Here is a 24411-nt window from a genome sequence, read left to right on the forward strand (position 1 = left end):
TTTTACATTTAATATATATTGAGAGGGTTATAATTTTGATATACTATGTAAGACACTGTTGGTTTTCTTTCTGCCTCCTTCCCTGGGTGGACTACTCCTAGGCTACACCTCCAGATCTTTACTTTTGTTTAATTTGGGTATTTTAGCATGAAGCTCTGTATGAGATGACAAGGGGAAGCTCTGTGAAAAAAGTGCTATGTGGAAACAGCATTCGTGTGCCATGCACTTCTGTAAATACGCAGAAACAGTTTATGAAGTTATTAACAAAACTGGGAGAATATATACAACTTTTTAAAAAGATTTATTTTTCTGTGAATGAATGTTTTACCTGAATATGTGTGTGTGTGTGTGCGTGTGCGTGCGTGCGTGTGTGTGTGTGTGTGTGTGCGCGCGCGCGCACGCGCTTGGTGCACCCAAAGGACACTGAATCCCTTGGAATTAGTTACAGACAGTTTTTTAAGTCACTGGGTTCTAGGAACTGAATCTCTGTTGCCTTTATAATTTCAAAACTAATATTGCTTTAAAAAACAAGCATACAAGATTTAACTTTCAAGGGCCACAACACTTTAAAATGTATCAGACTCGGGATGTGGAATACTGTTAGAGCAATTTCTTCCTATGTGTGATCACGGCTTTGGGTTTGAGTCCCCCAACTGGAAAAAAGTTGGGTTGGTAACTTCTGACTGCATTCTGCTGTCATATTAATAACAAGGGACAGAGATAGCTCAACAGGTACAAGCACTTGCCATACAAGCCTGATCACCTGAATTTGGTCCCTGAAGGGTGGTGCAAGGAGAGAACAAATAACACTAAGTTGTCCTTTGACCTCTGCATATATGCCACAGTACACATACACACACCATATATACATATACAATAATAAAGAATTTGTAATATAATACAATGACAAATATTCAGATAATTCTAGTTACTAATCACCTGGCTACTGCTTTGCTCTGAATGTATTCACTATAGAATCTCTCCACTCCCTCCAATCAATCATTTTAACATATTCTTACATAAAGTTTTAGGTCTCTAAAACTGCATTACATGGTATTTCAACTTCTAACACAGTGATTCACAGTTTCCTAGAGGAAAAACATTTCAAAGGTCAACAATTTAGTAGATGATTACCTCTATCTAGATGGCTGGCCGCTACACAAATTAAAATAATGGGGAAGAGGGTATTGATCTGTCAAATGAAGAAATACCAAATAACCATTTTAGTGTTCCCAAGACAGGAATATTAACCAAAATGAAAGGTAATAAAGGCACAGCCAGACTAAGCTGTAAGGTTAGACTAAAGAATTAGTAATAGCATTTCAAGACTGTAAGTGAGGACATGTCACAAGAACAGAAAAAGAATCTTGACAAGTGGGCGGGTGGTGGTAGCATATGCCTTTAATCCCAGTGCTTGGAAGACAGAGGCAGGCGGATCTCTGTGAGTTTGAGGCCAGCCTGGTCTACAGAGGGAGTTTCAGGACAGGCTCCAAAGCTACAGAGAAACCTTGTCCTGAAAAACCAAACCAAAAAAAAAAAAAAAAAAGAATCTTGACAAGGAAGATGGAGAACACATGTCACCAAGCTAGAATACAATGAATTTTGGTGCCACAGTACTGCCAAGGGTACAAACAATGCTCTGAGTCTACGCAGTCTTAAAAAAGAGAGCATGTGTCTGGTGACAGTAACATTCTTCACAGGTAATACAGAAGATTACACTGTTGATCCTCTAGCTAAAGGGGTTAGCTACACTTTTATTCAAGAATGCTAAGTACTCAGTTGGTACAAAATGTGTAGTCACTGACAAGAAAGATGACTGAGGGAGAATCCTTGTCCTCTGGGTTTAGCTGTTCTGAGACAGTCTTAGGTGGCCAGCCAGAGCGCTTGAGACTCAGCAGCCAGCTTACTCATTAACTCGTGGCAGTCTTCTACTTCTTTGCACCCTTATGTTTAAGAAACCTAAAATCTACCACAGAAATCAAACAAGCACAGAAACTCAACACAATGTTGACTGTTAACAGAACTACAGGAAAAAAAGTGTTCTTAAGAGAATTTGGATAAAAGGAAAAGAATACAAAGCTCAATGATTCACTAAACAGAGGTTTAAAAAGTATTAATACAAACACATTAATACTGGTAAAATTAAACAAAAGCTTTTTCCAAACACCATTTAAACTTCCATTTAAACACCATTTTTCCAAACTTCCATTTAAAAATATATGGAATGAACCACCCTGACTCTCAGCACTCAGGACGCAGAAGCAGGCTGATCTTTGTGAGTTTCAAGATAGCCTGGTCTACATAGTGAGTTCTAAGCCAACTAAGGCTATATAGTTAAAAGTTTTTCCCCACAAAATTAATAAAGAAATAACAGAAGGCGGGATGGGGGAAGAGAGCCATAAGTACAGCTTATTGCTAAAGAGTTTGCCTAGCATGTGCAATCCCTAGCACAGGGGAACAAGTATGTAATTAATATAATCAAAAAGAAAAACTCAGAATGATGTTTGTGAGTCAAACAGAAAAGCTGTATAGAATTTGAATTCATGGCATAAGTGAATTGTTTAATGTGGAGCAACAAACTGTTCTTCCCTACCAATTTTCACTATTACTACAGAGATAACAGGCCTGGCCTCGATACAATTACAATGATCTCATCATTGATTTGGACTATGACAACCAATTCAAATACTCCCGTAAAGTTACTAAAGCAAATTATTAATAACTATCTAATCTATTTACAATATGTCTAAACATAATGTCAGTCAGGAAGCTAAGTCAGGAGAAGCACAGGTGTGAGGTTAGCACGCATAGTAAACAGTTGGGGATATAGAATAAGATTATTTCAAACAAAATAAACCAAATAAAAACTCAGCAATAATTTTAAAATGTATCTAAATATAGCTCAGCTCAACCACCCTTCAGTATTATAAATTTAGTTTGCATTCTATCTTCTTATTTTCTCTAACATTTATGGAGTGCCTAATATATATCAAATACTATGTGTATTTTTTGTGTTTTTAAATATTTCATTTGCATTGGTGTTCTGCACATGTATGTCTGTATGAGGGCATCAAATCCTCTGCAACTGAATTTGGACAGTTGTGAACTGCCATGTGGTTGCTGGGAACTGAACCCGGATCCTTTGGAAGAACAGGCAGTGCTCTTAACCACTGAGCCATCTCTACAGCCCCACCTATTATGGATCAACCACCATCTCAGTTAACTTAAACCCACTGAATTAGGCACTAACATTCCCACTATACAGATACGGAGGCATGGCAACATTAACAGTTACCTTGCTCAGAGTCACAGATAGATTCATCTACGGAACTTTAAGTCAGTGCGAGCATGCACCGTGATTCCTCTCAGTAAGGACCTGCAGAGCTAATCATCAGTATAAGTTTATACTGCTGTAGACTAAATTAATTCTAAAAGTGACAGACTCTTTTCTGCTTCAAATTTCTGGCCAACCTAAAATAAATGTAATTGCCGCTAGGGATATAACACAGTCTATTGGTATATAAGCATAAGGCCTGAATCTGATCAACAGAACCCATGTAAAAAGCAGGAACTGGCAGTGCGCATTTGCAATTTCAATGCTGGAGGGGTGGAGACAGGCAGGTTCATGGGTTTGGTGAGCCCCAGGCCAGGGAAAGACATTGTCTCAAACAGTTAAGATAGACAACTCCTAAGGAATAATACCTGAAGTCTCTCTCTGTTCCTCTATACGGATATACCCACAAAGTTAAGGAAAATGAACCAATTGCTTTAAATTTCAAATTCTTAGTTTATCAGAGGTAACTAGGATTGAAAAGACTTTGATATTAAGTTCACAATCAAAGTTAACATTTTTAAGCCTATGGTAAAAGTGGGATTTTAAGCCTATGGTAAAAGTGGGATTAAGCACATAGTGTGTTTCATTCTGAACTGTTTTTCACAATAAACTTCTTTAAGATTTTGTGTATGAATGTTTTTCCTGCATGCATGTATGTGGATCACACGTATGCCTGGTGCCCATGGAGGTCAGTCAGGAGGCTTAGGCTCCCTGGAAATGTGAGCCACCACATGGGTCCTGCAAACTGAACCCAGGTCCTTTGCAAGAGCAGCAAGTGTTCTTCACTACTGAGCTGTCTCTCCAGGCCCCACATCAAAGTACCCAACATCAAAGTAGGTCTTTTTCTCAGCCCTGGAGAAGATTCCTGAAGATTCTCCAATTCTTCAGATAGCAACTGAGAATTTCATCATTCCTATCTACCTCCATTTACCCAAAGTATGCTGCAGATCTCAAGACTGCCCCCACTTTGGACGCCAGCCTTAAGTCCTGGGCCTACTGTACTTCTGACCATGAAGCTATTTATTAACCATGGGTTCCAATGATCCCCTCCCCATTTTCAAGAACTTGTTAGAATGAAACAGGAACTCAAGAAGGCACTTTGCATACAATTTCTGATTTACATAAAAGAACACAACTCCAGCATATCCAAATGGAGGAGACGTACGGGACAAAGCATGGAGGTGAAGGTACGGGTGCTGTGTCTTCTTCAGGTGCACCATGCATTACCGATACACATACAAAACCAGAATGCGATTGATTTAATCATCGTCCACTGGTGACTCCAGGTCATCTTAACTCCTCAGAGGTACAGAAGAACTTCTAATCATGCCTTGATCTGGCAATCAATCCCAATCCGAGGCTATTTAGGGGCCCAAGCAAGAAGGGCCTCTTTGCAACAAAAGACACTCTTATCACCAAGGAAATTCCAAGGGGTTGGAAAGCTCTGCTTCAGGACAGAGGACAAAGACCAAACACAACTCACATTACATCACAGCCACATTAAGCACTGGACGGTTAGATAAAGGGACATTGTTTCTACCCATGCTGAGCTTATTTAGTAATCTGCTCAAGATTCATTTAATTCAAGTATATCTTAAACACTAAGTAAAGTTGAAAATGGCTTTCTTCAAAACTATTTTAATCTTACCAAAAAGTAAGCAGGTTACACTACAAAGAAAAACTAGGACTTAAGGTTAAATGAATTCTCATCTTTGCTATCATTTACAATGACTTTGGATAAAATAATTTGAGTCTCAATTTCCTCATTTGCCAAAGAAAGAATGCTGATAAAAACTTGGAAATGTAGTTGGTAATATTTAAGGAATAGAAACAAAGAGTACCACTTAAATTAACAGTTAGGGAAAAGCAAAAGGCAATGTGATTTAGTCACTGTATATATTTATATTGCTTCACGGCAATATAAAATAAAGTAAAAAAAAATCATTATTTTGGAGGACCTAGAGAGATGTTCAAGTAGTTAAAAGTACTGACTGATCTTTCAGAGAAAGAATTAAACCTAGATTTAATTTCCTGCATCCATAGGGTGGCTTACAACCATTTGTAACTATAGTTCCAGGGGATCCAATAACCTCCTCTAGCCTCCACAACACAGGTATACAGACATACATACAAGCAAAACACCCATACACATAAAAGAATTAAGAATAATTTTTTCAAAAAAGTGATTATTTTTATTAAGTCTCCAAAATCCTACTAACTTTCCTTTGGCTGTTAAGCATCTATTAATTCCTATTAAGTGAATCATTTTAAAAAATATTTTGTTAGGCAGTAGTGGTGCACACCTTTAATCCCAGCACTTAGGAGGCAGAGGCAGGTGGATCTGTGTGAGTTGAGGTCAGTCTGGTCTACAGAGTGAGTTCCAGGACAGCCAGGGCTGTTATATAGAGAAACCCTGTGTTGAATAACAATTGACAACAACAAAGAAAGTAAAAGCCCACAAATTTGTTATAAAGAAAGAATATATAAACAGTTATTGAATATTGTTCTAGCAGAACATATTAAATGCATCTGCCAGGGAGCTAGTTCAGCAGTTAAGAGCACTGGCTGCTCTTCCAAAGAACCTGGGTTCAGCTCCTAGCACCGACATGGCACCTCACACTGTAACTCCAGTTCCAAGGTATCTGGCATTGTCACACAGACATATATGCAGGCAAAACACCAATGCACACAAAATAAAATAAATCTTTAAAAAAAAAATCTGCTAATGGCAGGGGTATAGACAGTTCCTGAGGAATCAACAGTAAGTCAAGGGAATTTTATTATATTCACGTTTGGTGATAGTGGGTAATGACCCTGGCCCTCAGGAACGCAAGGCAAGCATCACACCACTGAGCCACATCCACAGCCATCTTCTTCTCACAGACCTCCGAGGACGGAATCTTAAATAGTCAGGCTCTGCATAATTCCTATCAAGATGTACACAAAAATAACTATAGAAGTCAACAAACTTATTCCAAAATAAATAGTCTAAATCAGTCATAACAATGTTTAGACAGAATAACGCTAGAAAACTCAGAAGACCTCTTCTAAGTAGCTCCATTAGTCAGGACGTGGAAAGCAAGAGCTCAAAAAGAGATGTTCACAGATTATACAATTTTTCTAGAAAAGAGACAAGGGAATAAATGGAGAAGAAAAAAAACTTTTCAACAAATGGATATAGAATCTCATATTTTACAGCAATATTTCATCCAAAAATGAATCACAAGCCTAAATATAAAACCACAACTCTTAAGTAAGGAAATACAGAAGAGTGTTTTTATGACCTTGGGCTAGGAAAATTGTAAACAGTAATATCAAAAATTCCTCCAAATGGCAGGGTGGGCTGGAGAAGTGTTTCTGAGGTTAGAACACTTCCTGCTCTTGCAGAAGACCCAGTTTCGGTTCTCAGCACCCATGCCAGCTCACGGTGCCTGTAAGTCCAGCTCTAGGCGATCCAACCCTCTCTTCTGCCCCATTCGTTTACTGGCACTGCATTCACATGGGCACACACACCTACACAAAAGGTAAATACATATTTTAAAAATAACGACAAAAAAAAAAAACACCATTTTAAATGCCCAAGACCAAGCTGGTAAAATGACCAGGCCTAATACATGGAGATCACTCTCTGAGGCCAACATGGTAGAAAAAGAAAATCAACCCCTGGAAGATGTCTGTATTTCCTCCACTAATTTTTGGGGGTGGGGTGGGTTTTTCTGACTTAAGGAGGGGTATGCAGGCAAAGCTCAGAGGACAAATCAAGCACACCCTTGTTTTTAAGGTACATTAATGCACTGTATAAAGACTTTCCAGGCAAGACAGACTACATTAAGACACTGATCCCAAAAGATTATAATGGATCACATTCATGCTGACGCTGGTGTAAACAAAACCTAATGCATATAAAAGTACAGTAGGTACAATTATGTGAAACATGTATACTCAATAATGACAACAAATTATAGCACCAGATAGTTTTTACTATCTATACTAGACTTTAACCATTACTTAGAGTCTATTCCTACTTATAAAAAAGGCTTACTGTGAAGCAGTACGCTGTTCTAATGGCAGCACAAACTCTTATCATGAGTCTCATCGAGTGACTGACCTATGCCTAATTTGTGTAAGCACATTTTGTCATGTTCACAGCATAAAGTTATCTAACGATACACCACATTTCTCAGAACATATACCTGACAGTAAGTGATGCACAAACCATAAAGTTTTATTGGAACATAGTCATGGCTGTTTGGGTAACTACCTTTGCACTCTAACAGCAGAACTGCATACCTACAACACAGACAAAATGGCCCATGAAGCTTAAAATATTTACAGAAAGCAATCTACCCCTGTTTTAAGAGTTCAAAGAACAGCCTAAGAGGCCTCAAAGTCTTTACGTCTAGAGTTTTTGAAAGAATTATTAACTGAAAAAGGAATGATAAACATAAAAAAAACACAAAAGGCAAATGCCTGAATTTATATGTCAAACATTTAAGCAGCTCAATTATTATGTTACTGAAATCTTAATCTCTATAATTAAACTACCTCCTATAGTTTACAGATGAAAAGCTTTGCAATTCAGAATATATTTAATGAGAATGTAAGTTTTCCATTTGTCCATGTTTCGTGACAGTATTAAGATCAAAATCAAACAACCTGGAACTTTATTTCACTTTACTTTTTTAATGTACTCACTATCAAGCAATCAATCTACTCTAGCCAACCCACAAATGAACATGACTTCTCAGGCATTTTAATATACAAAAGTAAATGACTTTTGTTTGTTTCTTTAAAGTCCCTAAGTTTACATGATAAATAAAAACTCCAAATTAAATTTCGTCTTTGTTCAAAATAAAATTCACCAGCTGCACATACATACCTTGAGTCCCAGTGGTCATGAGGCTGAAGTACAGCAGAGTTTGAGGCTAGCCTGGGCAATATTGTGAGATCCTGTCAACCATTTATATATAAATTATATATAACTTATTATATATAATATATATCATGAATATTGTAACAAATTATATGACTGGAATGTTTTTACTATTTATACTGTACTTCTAATCATTATTTTAGAGTCTACTCCTACTTAAAATATATATATTCACTATACTTTTAAAATTCACTGTCTTAAATGGACAGTTCTATACTTCTTATCAATAGACTGAATTAAGATTTTCAGACTAATACTTCTCAAGTTTTATTTCTCTGCATTGCAACTACACCAGTCTTCTTTTAGCTCTTCAAAGGAGCATCTGACCCCCTATGCTTCTAATGTTTCCACTAGTAAACTGCTTCCTGAGTGTGAGGGTGTTTGGTTTTTGAAACAAGGTTCACTCTGTAGCTCAAGTTGTCCCAGAAATCACTATGGGGCTCAGGCTGGCCTCAAAGGCAATTCTCCTGCCTCAATCCCCCAAGTGCTGGGATTACAGGCATGAGCCACCACATATGAAATTTCAACAGAAGCTTTTCCTCAAACCATATAGGTCAAGTTCATTTACTCTATACTCACATGGGGCATAATTATAATTTTGTTCTGTCCTGTCTCCTCTTCTGAATAGTTTACTGACCTGTGGTAATGACAGGGAAGTCAAGCCAAACACTGGCTGTTTTCATCATCAACACCTTTTTATGTATGTGAACTCTGCCATTTCTGTCTAAGGTCTAAGTAATGATAATGAAGGAACCGAGAGACAACTCACACATGGGACTAGGTATGTACTGATTCTGACTGTGATGCAATCTGGGGGAGAGTGGCTCATTTCTACCCCATTTCTCAGATCATATCCTGTAGTGAGCTGGACAGGATCGCCATTACAAGATGGCACCGACATCCTGTCTTGTTGGAAATAAACAACTCCATATTTGGCTAAGCCTTTGAGAGCTGTGTGTCCCCCCCGCTTCCCGCATGCATGGTGGATAAGGGTCCCTGGGCCTATCCCGGTGCAGTCTGGTGTCAGCTGTTGGTGGCAGCCAATCACAGGGCGACCCGTGTGCCATTTCCATATATAAGCAGCTGCCTTAGGGCTCTCGGGCCCTTCGCTTTATTCTCTCTCCCTCGATTCCTGCCCTTCCCTTCCTGCCCCTCGTTTCCTGCCCCTTCGCTTCGTGCTCTCTCTCAACCAAGGGCACTCCAATAAAGTGTGATCTGAGAAGAATCCTCGTGTGGTGGTTGTTCTTTCTCGCTGGTCGAGAAGTCCGCCGCAATATCCCTGTCATTGAGTGATGCACGAACCATAGTTTTACTTTAATAGCATGTTCACTTGGGCAACTACCTTTGCACTCTAACAAGAGAACTACAACAGAGGTTCCTCGGCGCCTACAGAAATTCTCAGGGGTGCACACTAAATTTATTTATCTACCTTAAATTCTTACTTGGAAAGTCTCATCCTTTATAGGGAACACAATTTCTTCCAAGGCATTTCTCAGATTCCAGATCTCCAAGATTTAAGTATGTAATACATACTTATTGTTAGACCCTTTTCTGTTTACTTTGGGATTTTTTTCCTAAATTAGAACTTTTACTTTAAAATTCATATGCAGTTTACTATTTCATATGCTCTTTACTAACTTTTTCAACTACAGCGCAGTATCATATCCACATACACATCATAGTGTTGGCTAAGATCCCTGTCTTCATAAAGACCCTTGGCATAGTCCTTTGAGGGTCACACCTATTCCCTATCCCTCCTACAGCCCCTAAATCCATTCTGAATTCTGTCATTTCAGGTACATTAAGTAAATGGAAGCACACAGAAACTTCTTGAGATTCCCCCACTTAGCAGTATCTGGAAATTCATCCAGGTTATACTACATACTGATCTGCTTCTTTTCACTGCTAAATATTATTTCATGAAATGAGTATACCGATTTAATTATTTCATTAAGAGATAGGGATTTTATTAGGAACTAAACTTCTATCAACATCTGTGTAAAAAACAGCAAACAAACGAACAAACAAACAAGAAAAACACAAGGAAACAAACAACAAAACCCCACAACTCACTTTCTAAAGCCATTTTAACATGTCTAAATAAATCCAATGTGAAGAGTGTTTGATTACATACTGATACACATAAAATTTTCTTTGTTCATTTAGTAATTTTAAAGAAGAGTCCTTCAGTCTGCAAACTCCATTTTGTATCAAGAAATTAAGTCAGGAGTGAGGAGATGGCTTAACTGATAAAGTACTAGCTGTGCAAGCATGAAGATGTAAATTCATTTCCATATGAAAAAAAACTAGCTCTCGGGGCTCGTTCTTGTAATCCCAGTACTTGGAAGATAAGATCCTTGGGCTCAGTGGCCAGTCAGCCTAGACTAATGTGCCCCAGGCCACTGAGAGATGAAGTCTCAACAAACAAGGTGGACAGGTACTACAGAACACCAAAGGTTGATCTCTAACACACATGCATACAAGCATAAGCACACATGTACACACGAAGAAATCTTAACATGCAAACTAGCACCTACATGGTAATTTCAGGGGATCTAATCGTCTTTTCTGACCTTACCAGGTATGCACTTGGCACACAGACATACACCCAAGCCAAACACTCATACATATAAAACAAGATAAATAAATCTTAAAAAAATTTAAAAAGTTGGTATGCAAAGCATGGCACCAAATACTTATAATCACAGCTACTTGGGAGACCGAGGCAGGAGGATCATTTGAGCTCAGCATTTCAAGGTCAGTCTAGATATCAAAAGCAAAACACTATGTAAAAAAGGGGGATTTGGGGTACTGGTGCAATGATACATGCCTATAATTCTCAGTACTTAAGAAGCTGAGGCAGAATTTTTGAGTTCAAGACCAGCCTGGGTTATATAATGAAACCACATCTCAAAAGATGCACAAAAACAAACTATAAAGACAACTTCTACAAATTAATTGAATTTCTATATATTAATCATAAATTAAAAACTATTCTAATTATCATCTTGTCATCTACAATAGAACAAAAAGATTGAAATACTTAGGTAAAGACCTAATAATCTGTAGGATTTATATGTTGAAAACTGTAAATTCTCATGAACAAAATCAAAGACCAAAATAAATGAGAAATCCTGTATTATAAATTACTAGACATAAGCTCGGCATACAGTTTAGTGGTAGAGTACTTTGTCCAAATGCTCAAGACCCCAGTTACAATCATTAGTATTATAAAATTAAAAGTAAATAAGAAAATAACAAGACAGTATCATTAAGATTCCAAGTTGATCTACAAATAAATCAATCCCAATCAAAATAACAACATGGTATTTTTGTGGAATCAACAACATGATCCTATGAGTTACATAAAGGTAAGGGAACTAAACCACAGCAAATCTGAAAAAGAAAACGTGTAGTATTCACAGTACCTTTTGCTAAGACATGTTAGTTATAAACAATCAAGACAACGTATTATTAGTAAAAAGACAAATAGACCAATAGAATGTATCAATATTGTATCGTTTTTTGACAAAAACATGGGGCATTTCAATAAGAAGCCCTTTCAAATGTCATAAACAAGACAAAGAAATGGAATTACTTGCTCATCTTTCACTTTATATTAAAAATTAATGCAATGGAACACAATCTAAGTGAGAAATAAAAAAGCATTTAATTTGTGGGAAAAGTAAAGAAGGCTCTCAGGGAGTCTGGGTAAGGCAGACTTGTTCAGCTACAACAGCAGGCTCAGATTCACAAAATAAACAATTGCGCATTTGGGCTTTATCAAAGCTTACCATGTCAACTTCAAAAAACAGTTATTAAGATGAAAAGATTGGACTGAAGAGATGGCTCAGTGGTTAAGAGCACTGGCTGTTCTTCCAGAGGTCGAGTTCAACTCCCAGCAACCACATGGTGCCAACAACCATCTATAGTGGATCCGAAGCCCTCTTCTGGGATAAAGGCATGCATGCAGATAGAGTACTCATATACATAAATAAATTTTTTTTAAAAGATGAAAAGGTTAATAGGTTATGAGAAAAATATTGGCAAATTACTGTCTGACAAAAGAAAAAGACTATAAAGAACTATGAAAACTTGGCCTGGGGTGCAGCTCAGCAGCAAGGCACATGCCTAGCATAAGCAAGGCCTTCTATCTGAGTCTCTCAAACCTCAACCATAGGGGCTGGAGAGATAACTCAGCAGTTAAGAGCACTGTAAGGCTATTCTTCCAGAGGGTCTAGGTTCAATTCTTAGCACCCACATGGCAGCATATTGCTGCCTGTTGACTCCACTTTCATGGGATCCAATACCTTCACACAAACTATATATGCAGGCAAAACACGAATGCACATGAAATAAAAATAAATAATTTTTTTAAAAAAACTCAACAATAAGAAAATATGAGTCTGGCAAGGTTGTGCATGCAATGGCCCCAGCTACTAGGGAGGCTGAGACAGGAAGATCAAAACTTCAAGGACAATTTGAACAACAGAGTAAGACAATGCCTTAAAAAATAAATAAATAAATTTAAATAAATAAGTAAATAAAAATGGGTAAAGAATTTAGTCACTTTAGGGAACTGAGATTTTAGAAATACAACAACATACTATTGCATGCCTATTAGAATGGCGAGAGTGAAAAAGACTGATCATACCAAGTGCTGGTAAGGATGGAAAACTGCAGGAGCTCTCACACATTCCTACCAGGAATGCGTGCTGGTCCAGCTACTTTGAAGAAACTTTCACAAGCGCACTAGGTTCCCAGGCTGTTGCAACAAAGTACCACAAACACAACAGCCTTTAAAGCAACACATACTTCAGAATTTTTAAGTCTGTAAGTTAGAAAGAAGCCTGCTGGGCTAAAATTAAGATGTTATCAGAGCTGCTTTTTTTTGCAGGTGCCAAAGACTAATCCGTTTTCTACCTTCTGGAAAGCAAGCTCACTCCTCTACTTAGGGCTTCCGTTCTTCTGTCTTCAAACACACGAGTTTTCTTCATCTAGAAGCTGTTTCTACTGTTTCATACTTTTTTCTGACTCCATCCTTCCTCTTTCTGCTTTTGAAGACCAGTGATAATTAGGCCCACCTGAATAATCTCCATATGCTAAAGAGAACTGATTAACAACCTAAAATAAAGTGACATGTAACCAAATATATTCAGAGACTCTAATCATTAGAATATCTTCAAGGGCCATTGTTTTGCCTACTGAAGACTGATTTTTGTTTTGATTTTGCTATTGTTTCATTTTATTTTAAACACAGTTAAGCTCAATTTGCTCATGTGACCCAGGATCCCCACCTGTAAGTACCCACCCTAAAGAAAGGAAACATGCTCACACACACTCACAAAAACCTATTCACACAGATTTATGTCAACTCTTAAAAATTTTATTTACGTGTTTTGCCTGCATGTATAGCATTGCATGCAGTACATGCAGAATCCAGGAAATGGCATCAGATCCTCTGGAATTGTGAGCTGCCATATGGGTGCTGGGAATTGAAACTGGGTCCTATGGAAGAACAACCAGTGCTCTTAACCACTGAACCATCTCTCCAGCCCCTTATGACAACTTTACAATCACAAAGAGCCTGAAGAAAACCTTAAATGTCCTTCAGCTGGAGAATGGATAGACAAGTGGTGGTACTTTCATACAAGAGAACACCGTGTTCAGCAATTAACCGGAAGGAACTGTGGACATGCTTAGCATGGCTGAATCTCAGATATATCTTGCTAAATGAAAGGAAAGCAGAGGTGACGCTTGCTTCAGCACAAAGATACCAATACCGGCAAGATAAAATTAGCCTGGCAATTAACAAGGATGGTATGCAAATACATGGAGTATTCCACACCTTCACACAGACTTGTAAGAAATGGCCAGTATAGGAAGAAAAAGACCACTGGGCAGTGGTGACGCACACCTTTGAGCCAAGCACTTGGGAAGCAGAGGCAAGTAGATCTCTTGATCTCCAAGAGTTGGAGGCCAGCGTGGTCTACAAAGAGAGTTCCAGGACAGCCAGGGGTACCCAGAGAAAAGAAACCTTGTCTCAAAAAACCAAAAAGAGAGAAGAAGAAGACAACGCTAATGACAAAACAGCTAAAGGAAGCAGGAACAGAACGAAGAAAGTGAGTGGGCTGAAAACCAAGGCTGGTGCTGACAAAGGGACATCTGAAGGAGAACCTCCGGTTCTAACAACACTCAAAATCTCCAACGATTCCCCCACAAAAGAACAAAGACTCCACGTCTTTGTGCTACACATGGATGCAGTAGGTACATGGATCTTTCACAAGACAACTGAATAAAATGGAAAAACTTCAAATAAATGACAAAAAACCCTCACTACTGCTATGATTACAATGAAATGATATCTTAAAAAGAAATTATAGGAGTAGGGTGCTTTAATCCCATTACTCGGGAGGCTGAGACAGAGTGGTTCTCTGTGAGTTCGAGGCCAGCCTGGTCTACAAGAGCTAGTTCCAAGACAGGCTCCAAAGCTACAGAGAAACCCTGTCTCAAAAAAAAGAAATTCTAGGGAGGGAAATCATTAGTAGATTAGTTGCCAGGAGTAAAAGGTTTGGAAGAAGGCTGACTTTAAAAAACGGACAGCACACAAAACTTTTCTGTTTGTTGATTATGACAACACATAAAATTGTAATCTTTATTTATTTAGCTTTGTTTGTTTGATTGGTTTTTTCGAGATAGGGTTTCACTATAGCTTTGGAGCCTGTCCTGGAACTCGCTTTATAAACCAGGCTGGCCTCAAACTCACGGAGATCCACATGTCTCTGCCTCCTGAGTGCTGGGATTAAAGGTGAGCACTATCACCTCCCAGCCTTAATCTTTTTAAAAGAAGGAAAACAAATAGATAATTTCTCATCTAAATGGGCAAAAAATGTAAAATATGACGATGGTATAGTGGGTAAGGATGAGAAATCACTTCAACTCATATACTAAATGTAGGAACAAAAGTCATTTGCTCTTGTAACCAGTCAAGTGGAAAATCCATCTGTTATCAACAGTTACCTTTACTGGTGGTATACATTTTGAGAAACCACACTGTTTTTCAGAGACATACAGAAGGATATTCGTTAAGCATTGTTTGAAATATTAAAAAAAAACTTCAGAATAAGGATGTGGTTATAAAAAAGAAAAGAAAAAAAAGGCATTCTCCCAGGCAGTGGAGGAATGACAGCCCTGCTAGCTATTTATATGATATGGAGAAAGTAACTGACTGATTTATTTAGCAATTAGATAGAGTGAGGAGCTGGGTGTGGTGGCACACCCTGTAATGCCAGCACTTGGGGAGTCTAAGGCAAGAGAGTCAGTTTGAGGCCAGTCTGGGTTATACTAGCAGCTCTACACCAGCTAGGGCTACATACAAAGCAAGATCCTGGGGAGGAGAAGGGGGCAGGAATGTAGAGGACTGCCTAAGGTGGGATACCAAGACAAGCGCATAGCATTCGGTTCCAACTCACCACCACTCCTCAACACTTGTCTATGAACCTCACTTTCCCATCCCTGGAAGGTGGAAAGGTTGGACTATACACACAAGATTACTTCCAACCTAATGATCTTGTAATTCAGTAAGTATATAACATCACAAATTCAGTACAGGCAAAATACTACCAGCTTGAATTTTTTGTCTTGATTGTTGTGACAGTAAAATAACTTGTTAAGCTTACGGTGCTTACTTGGGTCAAATCTGAGTGCAGACATTCATGTGAAGGTATTCTGTAGTCGTGATTAACATATGTGATCAACTGACTTTACATAGATTATCTTCAAATATGTGAGCTTATTCTTTTTCATTTGTTTTTATTTTATGTGCATTAGTGTTTTGCCATGGGTTTCAGGTCCCCTAGAACTGGAGTTACAGACAGCTGTGAGCTGCCCTGTGCGTGCTGAGAATTGATCCTAGGTCCTCTGAACCTAGGTCCTCCAGAAGAGCAGTCAGTGTCCTTAACCACCTCTCCAGACCCTATGTGAGTTTATTAACACACGCTGTGCACATGTTACAGGAGAAACCTCGACAGAAGAGAACTCTAGCTTCCAAAGTATCTTAAACAAAGAACAGCAGGATTTTAGAGATTCCGAAACAAAACAGAGAGCAGGCTTGGCTTTTGGTTTTCACTGGTAGGGAATTATGGAGAATTAATCTGAGGGTGGGAGTAGGAGTGTCGTGTGTGTGTGTGTGTGTGTGTATGTGTGTGTGTGTGTGCTGAATGACTTAATTATTTTTATTATAGTGCAATAGTGTTTTGCCTGCATGTATGTCCGTGTGAAGGCGTCAGATCCTCTAGAACTGGAGTTACAGTTGTGAGCTGCCATATGGGTTCTTCCCAGGAGCAGTGAGTGCTCTTAGCTGCTGGGCCACCTCTCCAATTTCTGAGATTTTTAATCAGACTACAGTACAGGGGGTTGGAGGGCTCAGCAGTTAGGAGTGCTCTTGCAGAGGACCCAAGCTGCTTTCCCAGCACCAACAATCAGTGGCTCATGAGAGCCTTTAACTCCAGCTCTAGGAGGATCCAATACCTTTGGCTTCCATTGTCACTCACGTATAAATACCACCCCAAACACATAATTTGAAATAATTTTTTTTTTTTAAAAAACCACAATTCAGAAGATGATATGGATAGCTAAGCTACTATACCGATTTGGATCACCCTGAGGTGGAGTTTATTAACTCTCTCATCTACTTTAGCATTCTAAAGCACTGTGAGTATAACTTTACTTGCCAAATTCAAGGTGATGACCTTTAGTTATTCATGAAAAAAAATCTACTCAATTTTAAAAAAATGTCAATCTCTTCATATTTTGTCTGTTTTACCTATAAAGCTCTTAAAGTTTTAACGTTAGCTTGATACAACCGTTTAGCATGACCCTTCAAACAAGAAATCGTGTCCACAGGACCCCCATAAAACAGTTCATATTCAACCCTGTCTCGAAAAACCAAAAAAAAAAAAAGTTCATATTCAAGAGTATTTACTAATTTTCATTACCACAAATACTTATACTTCAAAGATACCAACACATCACATAATTTGTTCCTGTTGCAAAATTTAACAGGTTATTAATTTCTGACATAATTTAAAAGGATAATTAGAATACTATCATTAAAGCATGATAGTGCCCTATTAAAACTAGAAATACCTTTCACCTTGTCCGCTAAATCAAAACTTTAGAATTCTTGGCACACTGGCTTTCCGAATCTAAATTCTTAAAACTCTAACACACTCCTAAAAACCCTCCTAGCTACTGCATTCATTTTAAAGGGTCTTGGAAAACTTTTCGACCGAAACCTAAATTCCACACACATTACTGTGTGTCAATCAGCTGGACAGAGGTGAGCTATCCTTAGTAAGTTACATAATTTGCAGTAAAGATCTGTCCAGGCGGCTTTCATTGAAAGTGACTTGCGACCATTTTACAGGCTCCAAAGTTCAACTGAACAACCTCCCTGGAAGCTTAAGAAAGCACTATGGACACCGGGCTTTCTTCAGCAGCGGACACAAGGAAGCAGGAACTGTTTATCTGAAGAACGCAATGAGTAGCAGAACACCAGGAGCTGACTCAGGCACAGGAACGCTGGCTGCATTCCGTCTTCCCCGGGAAAGTGGTTCCCCGGCTGGTTCCGCCACCCGCCCGGGAAAGGGGGGGGTTAGTCCCCGGGACTGGGGACTCCGGGCCTGGCCGCGGCGAGGCGACTCCCTGCCGCGCCCCCCGTAACTTCGTCCGAGTGGCCCGCCACCGCGCCGAGCTGCGACCCCGGCCCAAGGGGGACCGACACCGCGCGGACAGCGATCCTCCGGGGGACAAAAGCTGGGGCTGGCACCACCGAGTCTGGGCTCAGCTTGGGTCTCCATCGCGGTGCGGCGGGTTGGAGAGTGGGGTACAAGCCCCGCCGCCCCTCCCCCGCCGCGCTCCCGGGGACCTGTTGATCAAGACCGCCGCAGCCCCGCGGCCGCGGGTCCGCCCCTTACCTCCGCGCCCCGGTGGCGGCCGATCCGCTCGCCCTGGTCGCTCCTCGGCGCGGCCCGGGCGACAACCCTCGGGCCGGACGCCTCAAGACGCGGGATAAAGAATCCAGAAACTCCAGATCCGCCCCCCAAGACCTCGGAATCCCGGAGTCCCCGCCCCCTCCCCACCGCCAGCCTCCTCCGTCGCCGCCGTCGCCAGCAACTCCTCCTCGAGACCGCGCGAGACCGGCCCCCGCGGCTGACGCGAGACCGCGCACGCGCCCCCGGGACTCTGGCGCAGCGGGCGCGCCTATCCCAGGCCGTTCCCGGCGCAGCCCGCCCACGGCTCGGAGAGAGGCTGGACCGGATCGCCCAATCCGGAGCCGGCTCCGGGGAGACAGCTCGCTCATTGGTCCGCTCTGGGCTCCGGGCTCTCGGCCGCGCGCACTCCCGCGCCTCGAACTCCAAAGCGCTCGCCCGGACTGCGGAGTTCCCTCAGCCCACCTCCTCGCTGAGGAAAACCAGATTACCTCTCAAGAGATTCCTCTTGTCGTGTCAGGCACGACAGAAATGCTGACACTCCCTTAAAAAAATGACTCAAACACCTGGTTGTGTTTGAATCAGGTCCCACAGAATTGCCTGATCCTGCAGACGACTCCTTTCTGAAAACCGGGACTGATGCCCAGGGCCTCCGCTGTTGTCACAGAATTCTCCGGAGAGGATCTGGAGTTGCATAGGCCAGTCTGTACCCAGTGCGAGACCATGCTGTCAGGACGTGCCTATGCCACGGTCTGGAAAGGGTGGGCGCCAAAAGTGCTAGGAAAGCGAGTTCATGAGGAACTGGATTTGGAGCCGACAGACTATCTTCTGGGCAGAAACCTCTTCTGTTGAGCCAAAATCCATTGCTTCAGCCTGTTGAGTTTTCTTCAGGGGCACAAGGCATAGACAACTCTCCCTTAATGCCTTCTTGTATGCGAGTTGATTTCCTCCCACCGTGGCTTTTAAGCATCTTTCCCTATATCCCCAGGCCCCTCCCGTCTGTTCACAAACTTACCCTTTTCACCTTTTAGGCTTTCAGTGTCCTCAGGGAACAACACCATGTCCTCCTCTGAATTAAGCACACCGTCAGTTCAGGTGCTCAACATCTTTTTTGGAGCCCTTCCTGAATCGTCAACCTCAAATCTTATTTGCATTCTGTTCATTAGTGTTTAGTAAGACAGAACCAAGGACAGAACTCTGTTACCACGAAAGACCGCATTCGTTCTCTCGAACATTCCTCAGTGGACGCTGAGTACAGATGGACAACTTCCAAATTTATGTAACTGAACTCTCTTAGCTCATAGTCTTCAAAAAGAAGTGAGAATTTGTGAACTGCAAGTAAACCGTTGTCTCCAAATTCCTGGGAACGGATAGACGTACACAAAAGGTTAGTGTGTGTTGACATTTTTCCCTACATTTTTAAGTACATAAAACACAGAGTAACAAAGCCTCTAGTTCCCAAAACGTTGTTTTTTTTTTTTCTCTTGGAAATATTGACATTTCGGCTAGTTTACTCTTGGTGTGGAGCCACTCCGTGGTTTCTGTCCACTAGAGATGCCCAGGCACACCTCCCTTTCCACCCTTGATAGCGATGCTTACAGACATTGCCTGAGGGTTGGACCACTGGTATAGCTTTTCATGCAAAAGGTCACTCTACATAGTGTTCCTTTTTTTTTTAAAAGATGTATTTATAATTGTTTATTTGAGTGTTTGCCTGCATTTACGTCATGCACCACCTCCTTGTCTGGTGCTTGGTAAGGCCGGGAGAGATCTTTGGATTCCCTGACATTCAGGTTATAGACAGCTGGTGCTAGGAACTGAGCCCAGGTTCTCTACAAGAGTGCCCAATGCTCTTACCCACTTATCTTTCCAGCCCCCTAGAGTGTATCCTTTTTCATGCCTTCCAATAGCCTGGTGCAGGCAGTTTTCCGAAACATTTCCTCCTAAATGACCCCCCTGCTAGGTACCTTGTCCAGCTTCCCTGGATGTTTAGGGAACTGTTGCAGGCTCCACTCTGATAACATGATGACCACAATCAGTGTGAAATAATAGACTGCTGCTGCTCTCAGAATGTGGCAAGGAGCCGCTTGTTCATCCTGGCTGCCCGGCCGCCCACAACCTCTGCAAAGTACGAACAAACTGTATTCCTTTACCTCCTAAAGGTAGTTTCATTTTTTTTTAAAAAAAGGAGACTATGGAAAATAGGAAATCTATTCTTTGGTGAATAAAACTTTTTCCAGAACCCCCACATCACACTAATTACTGGTCTCGGGTGCATTAAAGGAGTAGCCGGAAGAGTGGAAAGTATAAAAGTTTCAGGCAAAGTGACTGGAGTTGTAGGATGTGATGTGGGACGAGACTTCCTGGGTTGAAATTTTCTCATTCGTAATGTAAGGTAGTTTTTGTTTCTGATTTCGTGCTGGTAGCTTCTGCAAGTGGTGTCTAATGGATGGCATGGGAGTTAAGGCAATATAGCATTCTTCCCAAAATGAAATAAAGTAGGCAGTCGATCCTGTTTGAAGAACTGTTCATCCTTCTCTGAAGAACTGTCCATCTGCTGGGTCACCCTAGCAGATCTGAAAGTGAACATTATGGATGAAGAGAGAAAGTCAAACTATAAAATCTAGTGTAAGAAGGGGAACAACCATAGCAAATACCCTTCCTCCTCCTTCGTCTTAATATATGCTTGTATCATCTGCCAGTGAAAGACCCTACAGACCCCCTCCTCAAAACCCGCAGCTAGCATGCTCCCGGGGGAACGTTCTGTTTGTTTTAAAAAAACTCTCCGGATCAGCAGCCAGCCTGCTCCCGTAAGAACATCCCATGTGCCTGAGAGAGCAGGAGATAGAGATAGGAAGACTGCAAGGCAAGATGTCAATAAGATAGGATGTCAACAAAGCAGGTTAGCTATAAGATAGGAACAGGATGATTGTTGCCAGGCATCCATGCTGAGAGAGGAAACCTTTCATGCCCCCCGCCGCATTCCGATAACCACGCTTTTGCTTCTGTAAACTTGCTTCTTGCTGACATACTGGTATGTTAGATTAGTAAAATGCCATGCTATTTTAAATTTGCGGGAACATCTTAACATTGTATTTTAGCCAATTTTGAAAGTCTAAAATCTTACACCTCAGATTTCAAGATTCTTCAGTTTTATCATTATCTTTGAAATCCTTAACTAACCATGGACATTATATGTTACTTTTGTACTAGAAAAAGAGGTTTAATAACTGAATTAGTTGCCTAAACACTTTTTTTTTCTTTTCCTGAAACAGACTCAATATATAGCCAAGGCTGGCCTTGAACCTGAAATCCTTAGCTTTCCTAGCGGTAGGAAGCAAAAAAACCATGTGCATCCATAGTCAGGATTTCTCTGTGTAACAGCTCTAACTGTCCTGGAACTAGCTCTTGTAGATCAGGCTGGCCTCGAACTCACAGAGATCTGTCTGCCTCTGCCTCCCGAGTGCTGGGATTAAAGGTGTGCACCACCACTGCCTGGCTTCTTTACTCATTTTTAATTGTATGAACTATATATAATATAATTTAAAATCAGAATGCTCACTGAGTAAGGCACAAATTCATTGTCGTAAAACAAAAAACAAAGAAGTTGTAAAAACAAATTTGTTTCTAAACTAAGAATATTAAACAGTTCCGCTGTCTATAATGAGCATCAGTTCATTCAGTTCAGGTCAGTATCGTTCAATGAATTGTCCTTAACTAATGTTCACTCTTCATTAAGAAGTAATTGAACACTCCAATGCAGCAAGCATTGTGCTATAGGAACTGAAGCAGCTGCTAGCCTCTGTCCTGGAGCAGTTCTCACAGTAGGGGGAAGACTGACAGTAAGAAAGCATGGCTGATGGAAGTAAGGAACCAAAAAAAACCAAAAAGCAAACAAACAAAAAAAGATAAGGTTCTTGTCAAGAGGAGCTTTTCTAACTAACTGGGGGTAGGACTGGGGACAGAGAATAAACTGCTGTCAGAATATCTACAATAGTGGGGAAGTAGGGAGGAATCAAAGGCTACAAAATCTGTTAGACTGGAGGAGCAAGTGTGAGAGATCTACTGTACAAATAGTGTCCATAGTTCATTATTTGTGGCATACTTGAAAACAGTAAATGTTAAGGTTCTCACCCAAAAAAAAAGCATACGAAGAAATGTTAATTAGCTCAGCTTACCCAGTCTATAAACATATGCATTTTTGAAAACATGTTATATATCACAAATATATGCCGTTTTCATCAATTAAATTTAAAATAAAAAAATAGACATTTGCATTAGTCCCTTTTCACCCCTGTCTTACAGTGTCTGAGAAACACAGGAAACGGCTTGTCTGGGCTCAAAGTTTATGTCCATGATGATTTATTGCCCTGGCTTTTGGGTCCATACTCACAGATGTGGGAACGTGTATTAGAGGAAAGCAGCTCACATCATGCAGGACAGAAGGCGGAGCAAGAGAGATGGTGACCAGCCTGGAAAGAAGGGATTCCCTTCAAAGACACATGCCCAGTGGCTTCTTCCAAACAGGCCCTACCTCCTAATAACCCATTCAATGTAATGTCCATTCTATGCATTAATCCACTGATGAAGCTGACCTTGTCTCGGGGTTGGGATCTGAGAGGGACACTGAGGCAGATTGTTCTTTTGGGTAAGAGATTTATCAAAGAGCTACTAATGCTGCGGACAGACAGACAACACTATGGCAGGGTCTCTGAGATGTCAGGCTCCCAGCCACAGATAGGCAGACAGCGTGGCAGGAGCTGTTGGGGCTCCTGAGGCAGAGTGGGGTCTTTTCTCCTAGGTCTCTGAGGAAGAGGGAATTGTCACAGTACTTCTGGCAATTAGACTGCCTTTGATTCTCTGGTGGCTGGGAAGGGAGGGATCCTGCATTCCAGGGAGGGAATGAGTGACTGTGTCCATGTAGGGGAAGTCATGTCCATGAAGGCACATTTAGTTAAGGTATACCCCTATACCAGTAGCCCTCTGATGTCTGACAGTCTGAGCCTTTAAACTTCCTCCAGGAAGTGGGAATCGAATTAGGATATTGCTTTTGTCCTGGAATCAGGGCACCTGGGGAGCCTGTTAGGGAGTTAGAGATTCACAGACAAGCTTTAGATAAGAAGTTTCCCATTCCCTTTAAAAGTTGGGTAAGAAAAGAGTTTAGGGCAGGTAGGTGTGGCCTGATTAGCCCTTAGCTCAAAACCTAACAACTCCAATCATCTCTTAACTGTCCCCAACTATCTGGGGACCAAATCTTTACCACATGACCCTTTGGGGGAACACTTCATATTTTAAACACAACAGACATAAACCGTTGTCTGAATTTGAATGACAAGTACACAGAGAATAGAAGTCTGAATTTATTAGAACAAAAATGAGAAATTACCCCAGTATAAGATGTATAGGATGTAAGTCATTCATCACACTTTTGTTTAGACATTTCTTAGTGGCCCTATGTCAAGCTGAATAAAGCATGTTTAGCTAAATAAAGCATGTTCCATGAGAAATTTTATTCTGGAGAGAGGAAGTAGGTAAAATTGGAACTTTGAAATTTTTTGATGAAGCTATGCTATGTTCAAGACTGAATTTCAAAACAGCAAGCCAACTGTCCTTAAAAGAGATTTGCAAAATTACATTTTTTCCTCATCAATTTCCCAATCAAATTTGTTTCATTTGCATGAAAAATATCAGCTATTACTTTAGCTCATGCTAATATGTGAATGTCTGAATAGGTCTGAGTAATGTATGACCTGAACCTTCTATCTGCGAACTTATTTCTCATTGAAATTTAATTCCATGACTGCTTCAAACAGCTTTTGTGTCTGGCATGGTGGTGTGGCCTATGGTCACAGCTGTTTGGGGAGCCAAGGAAAGGAGATTATTTGAACCCAGAAGTTAACACTAGCTTGGGAAAGGCAGAGAGATAAGAAAAACCCAAAACAATGCCTAGCTAGGAGCTTTCTTAGGTGGTGTGAGACTCTAGGTCTCATCTCCTGCAGCAGGAATGTGATAAGAGAGTTGAAACAAAAGAAGCTACGTGGAGATTAGCACGTGAAAGAAAATTTTCTGGGGGAAGACTGGAACACCTTTTTTAGCCTGACATCACCTGTGAATAGAATTTATGTGAAACAAAGCCCCAAAATACAAACAAG

At 40.6% G+C, this 24411-nt stretch overlaps 2 protein-coding genes across 9 annotated transcripts in view; both read right to left on the minus strand.

The window, feature by feature from the left end:
* Pals1 (protein associated with LIN7 1, MAGUK family member) overlaps positions 1-18422 on the minus strand; it is an 86376-nt gene extending 67954 nt beyond the window's left edge. For 4 of the 8 annotated variants that reach the window (XM_041658228.1, XM_041658230.1, XM_041658231.1 and 1 more), the window contains exon 1: positions 18245-18422. The gene's annotated coding sequence lies outside the window, so the exon portion shown is untranslated. The remainder of the gene's footprint in view (positions 1-18244) is intronic. The other 4 variants (XM_041658235.1, XM_041658234.1, XM_041658232.1 and 1 more) reach the window with 3 other exon arrangements.
* Positions 18423-18626: 204 nt separating this feature from the next.
* Fam71d (family with sequence similarity 71 member D) overlaps positions 18627-24411 on the minus strand; it is a 37570-nt gene continuing 31785 nt past the window's right edge. Inside the window, exons 5-7 of the mRNA XM_041658656.1 lie at positions 20227-20380; positions 19464-19619; positions 18627-18731 (exon numbers count right to left, since the gene is read on the minus strand). Of these exons, the coding sequence (XP_041514590.1) occupies positions 18627-18731; positions 19464-19619; positions 20227-20380 (415 nt within the window). The remainder of the gene's footprint in view (positions 18732-19463; positions 19620-20226; positions 20381-24411) is intronic.

Source organism: Microtus oregoni, unplaced genomic scaffold (assembly GCF_018167655.1).
Source record: "Microtus oregoni isolate MIOR12 unplaced genomic scaffold, Mior012 000009F_ref0000495, whole genome shotgun sequence".
Classification (NCBI taxonomy): domain Eukaryota; kingdom Metazoa; phylum Chordata; class Mammalia; order Rodentia; family Cricetidae; genus Microtus; species Microtus oregoni.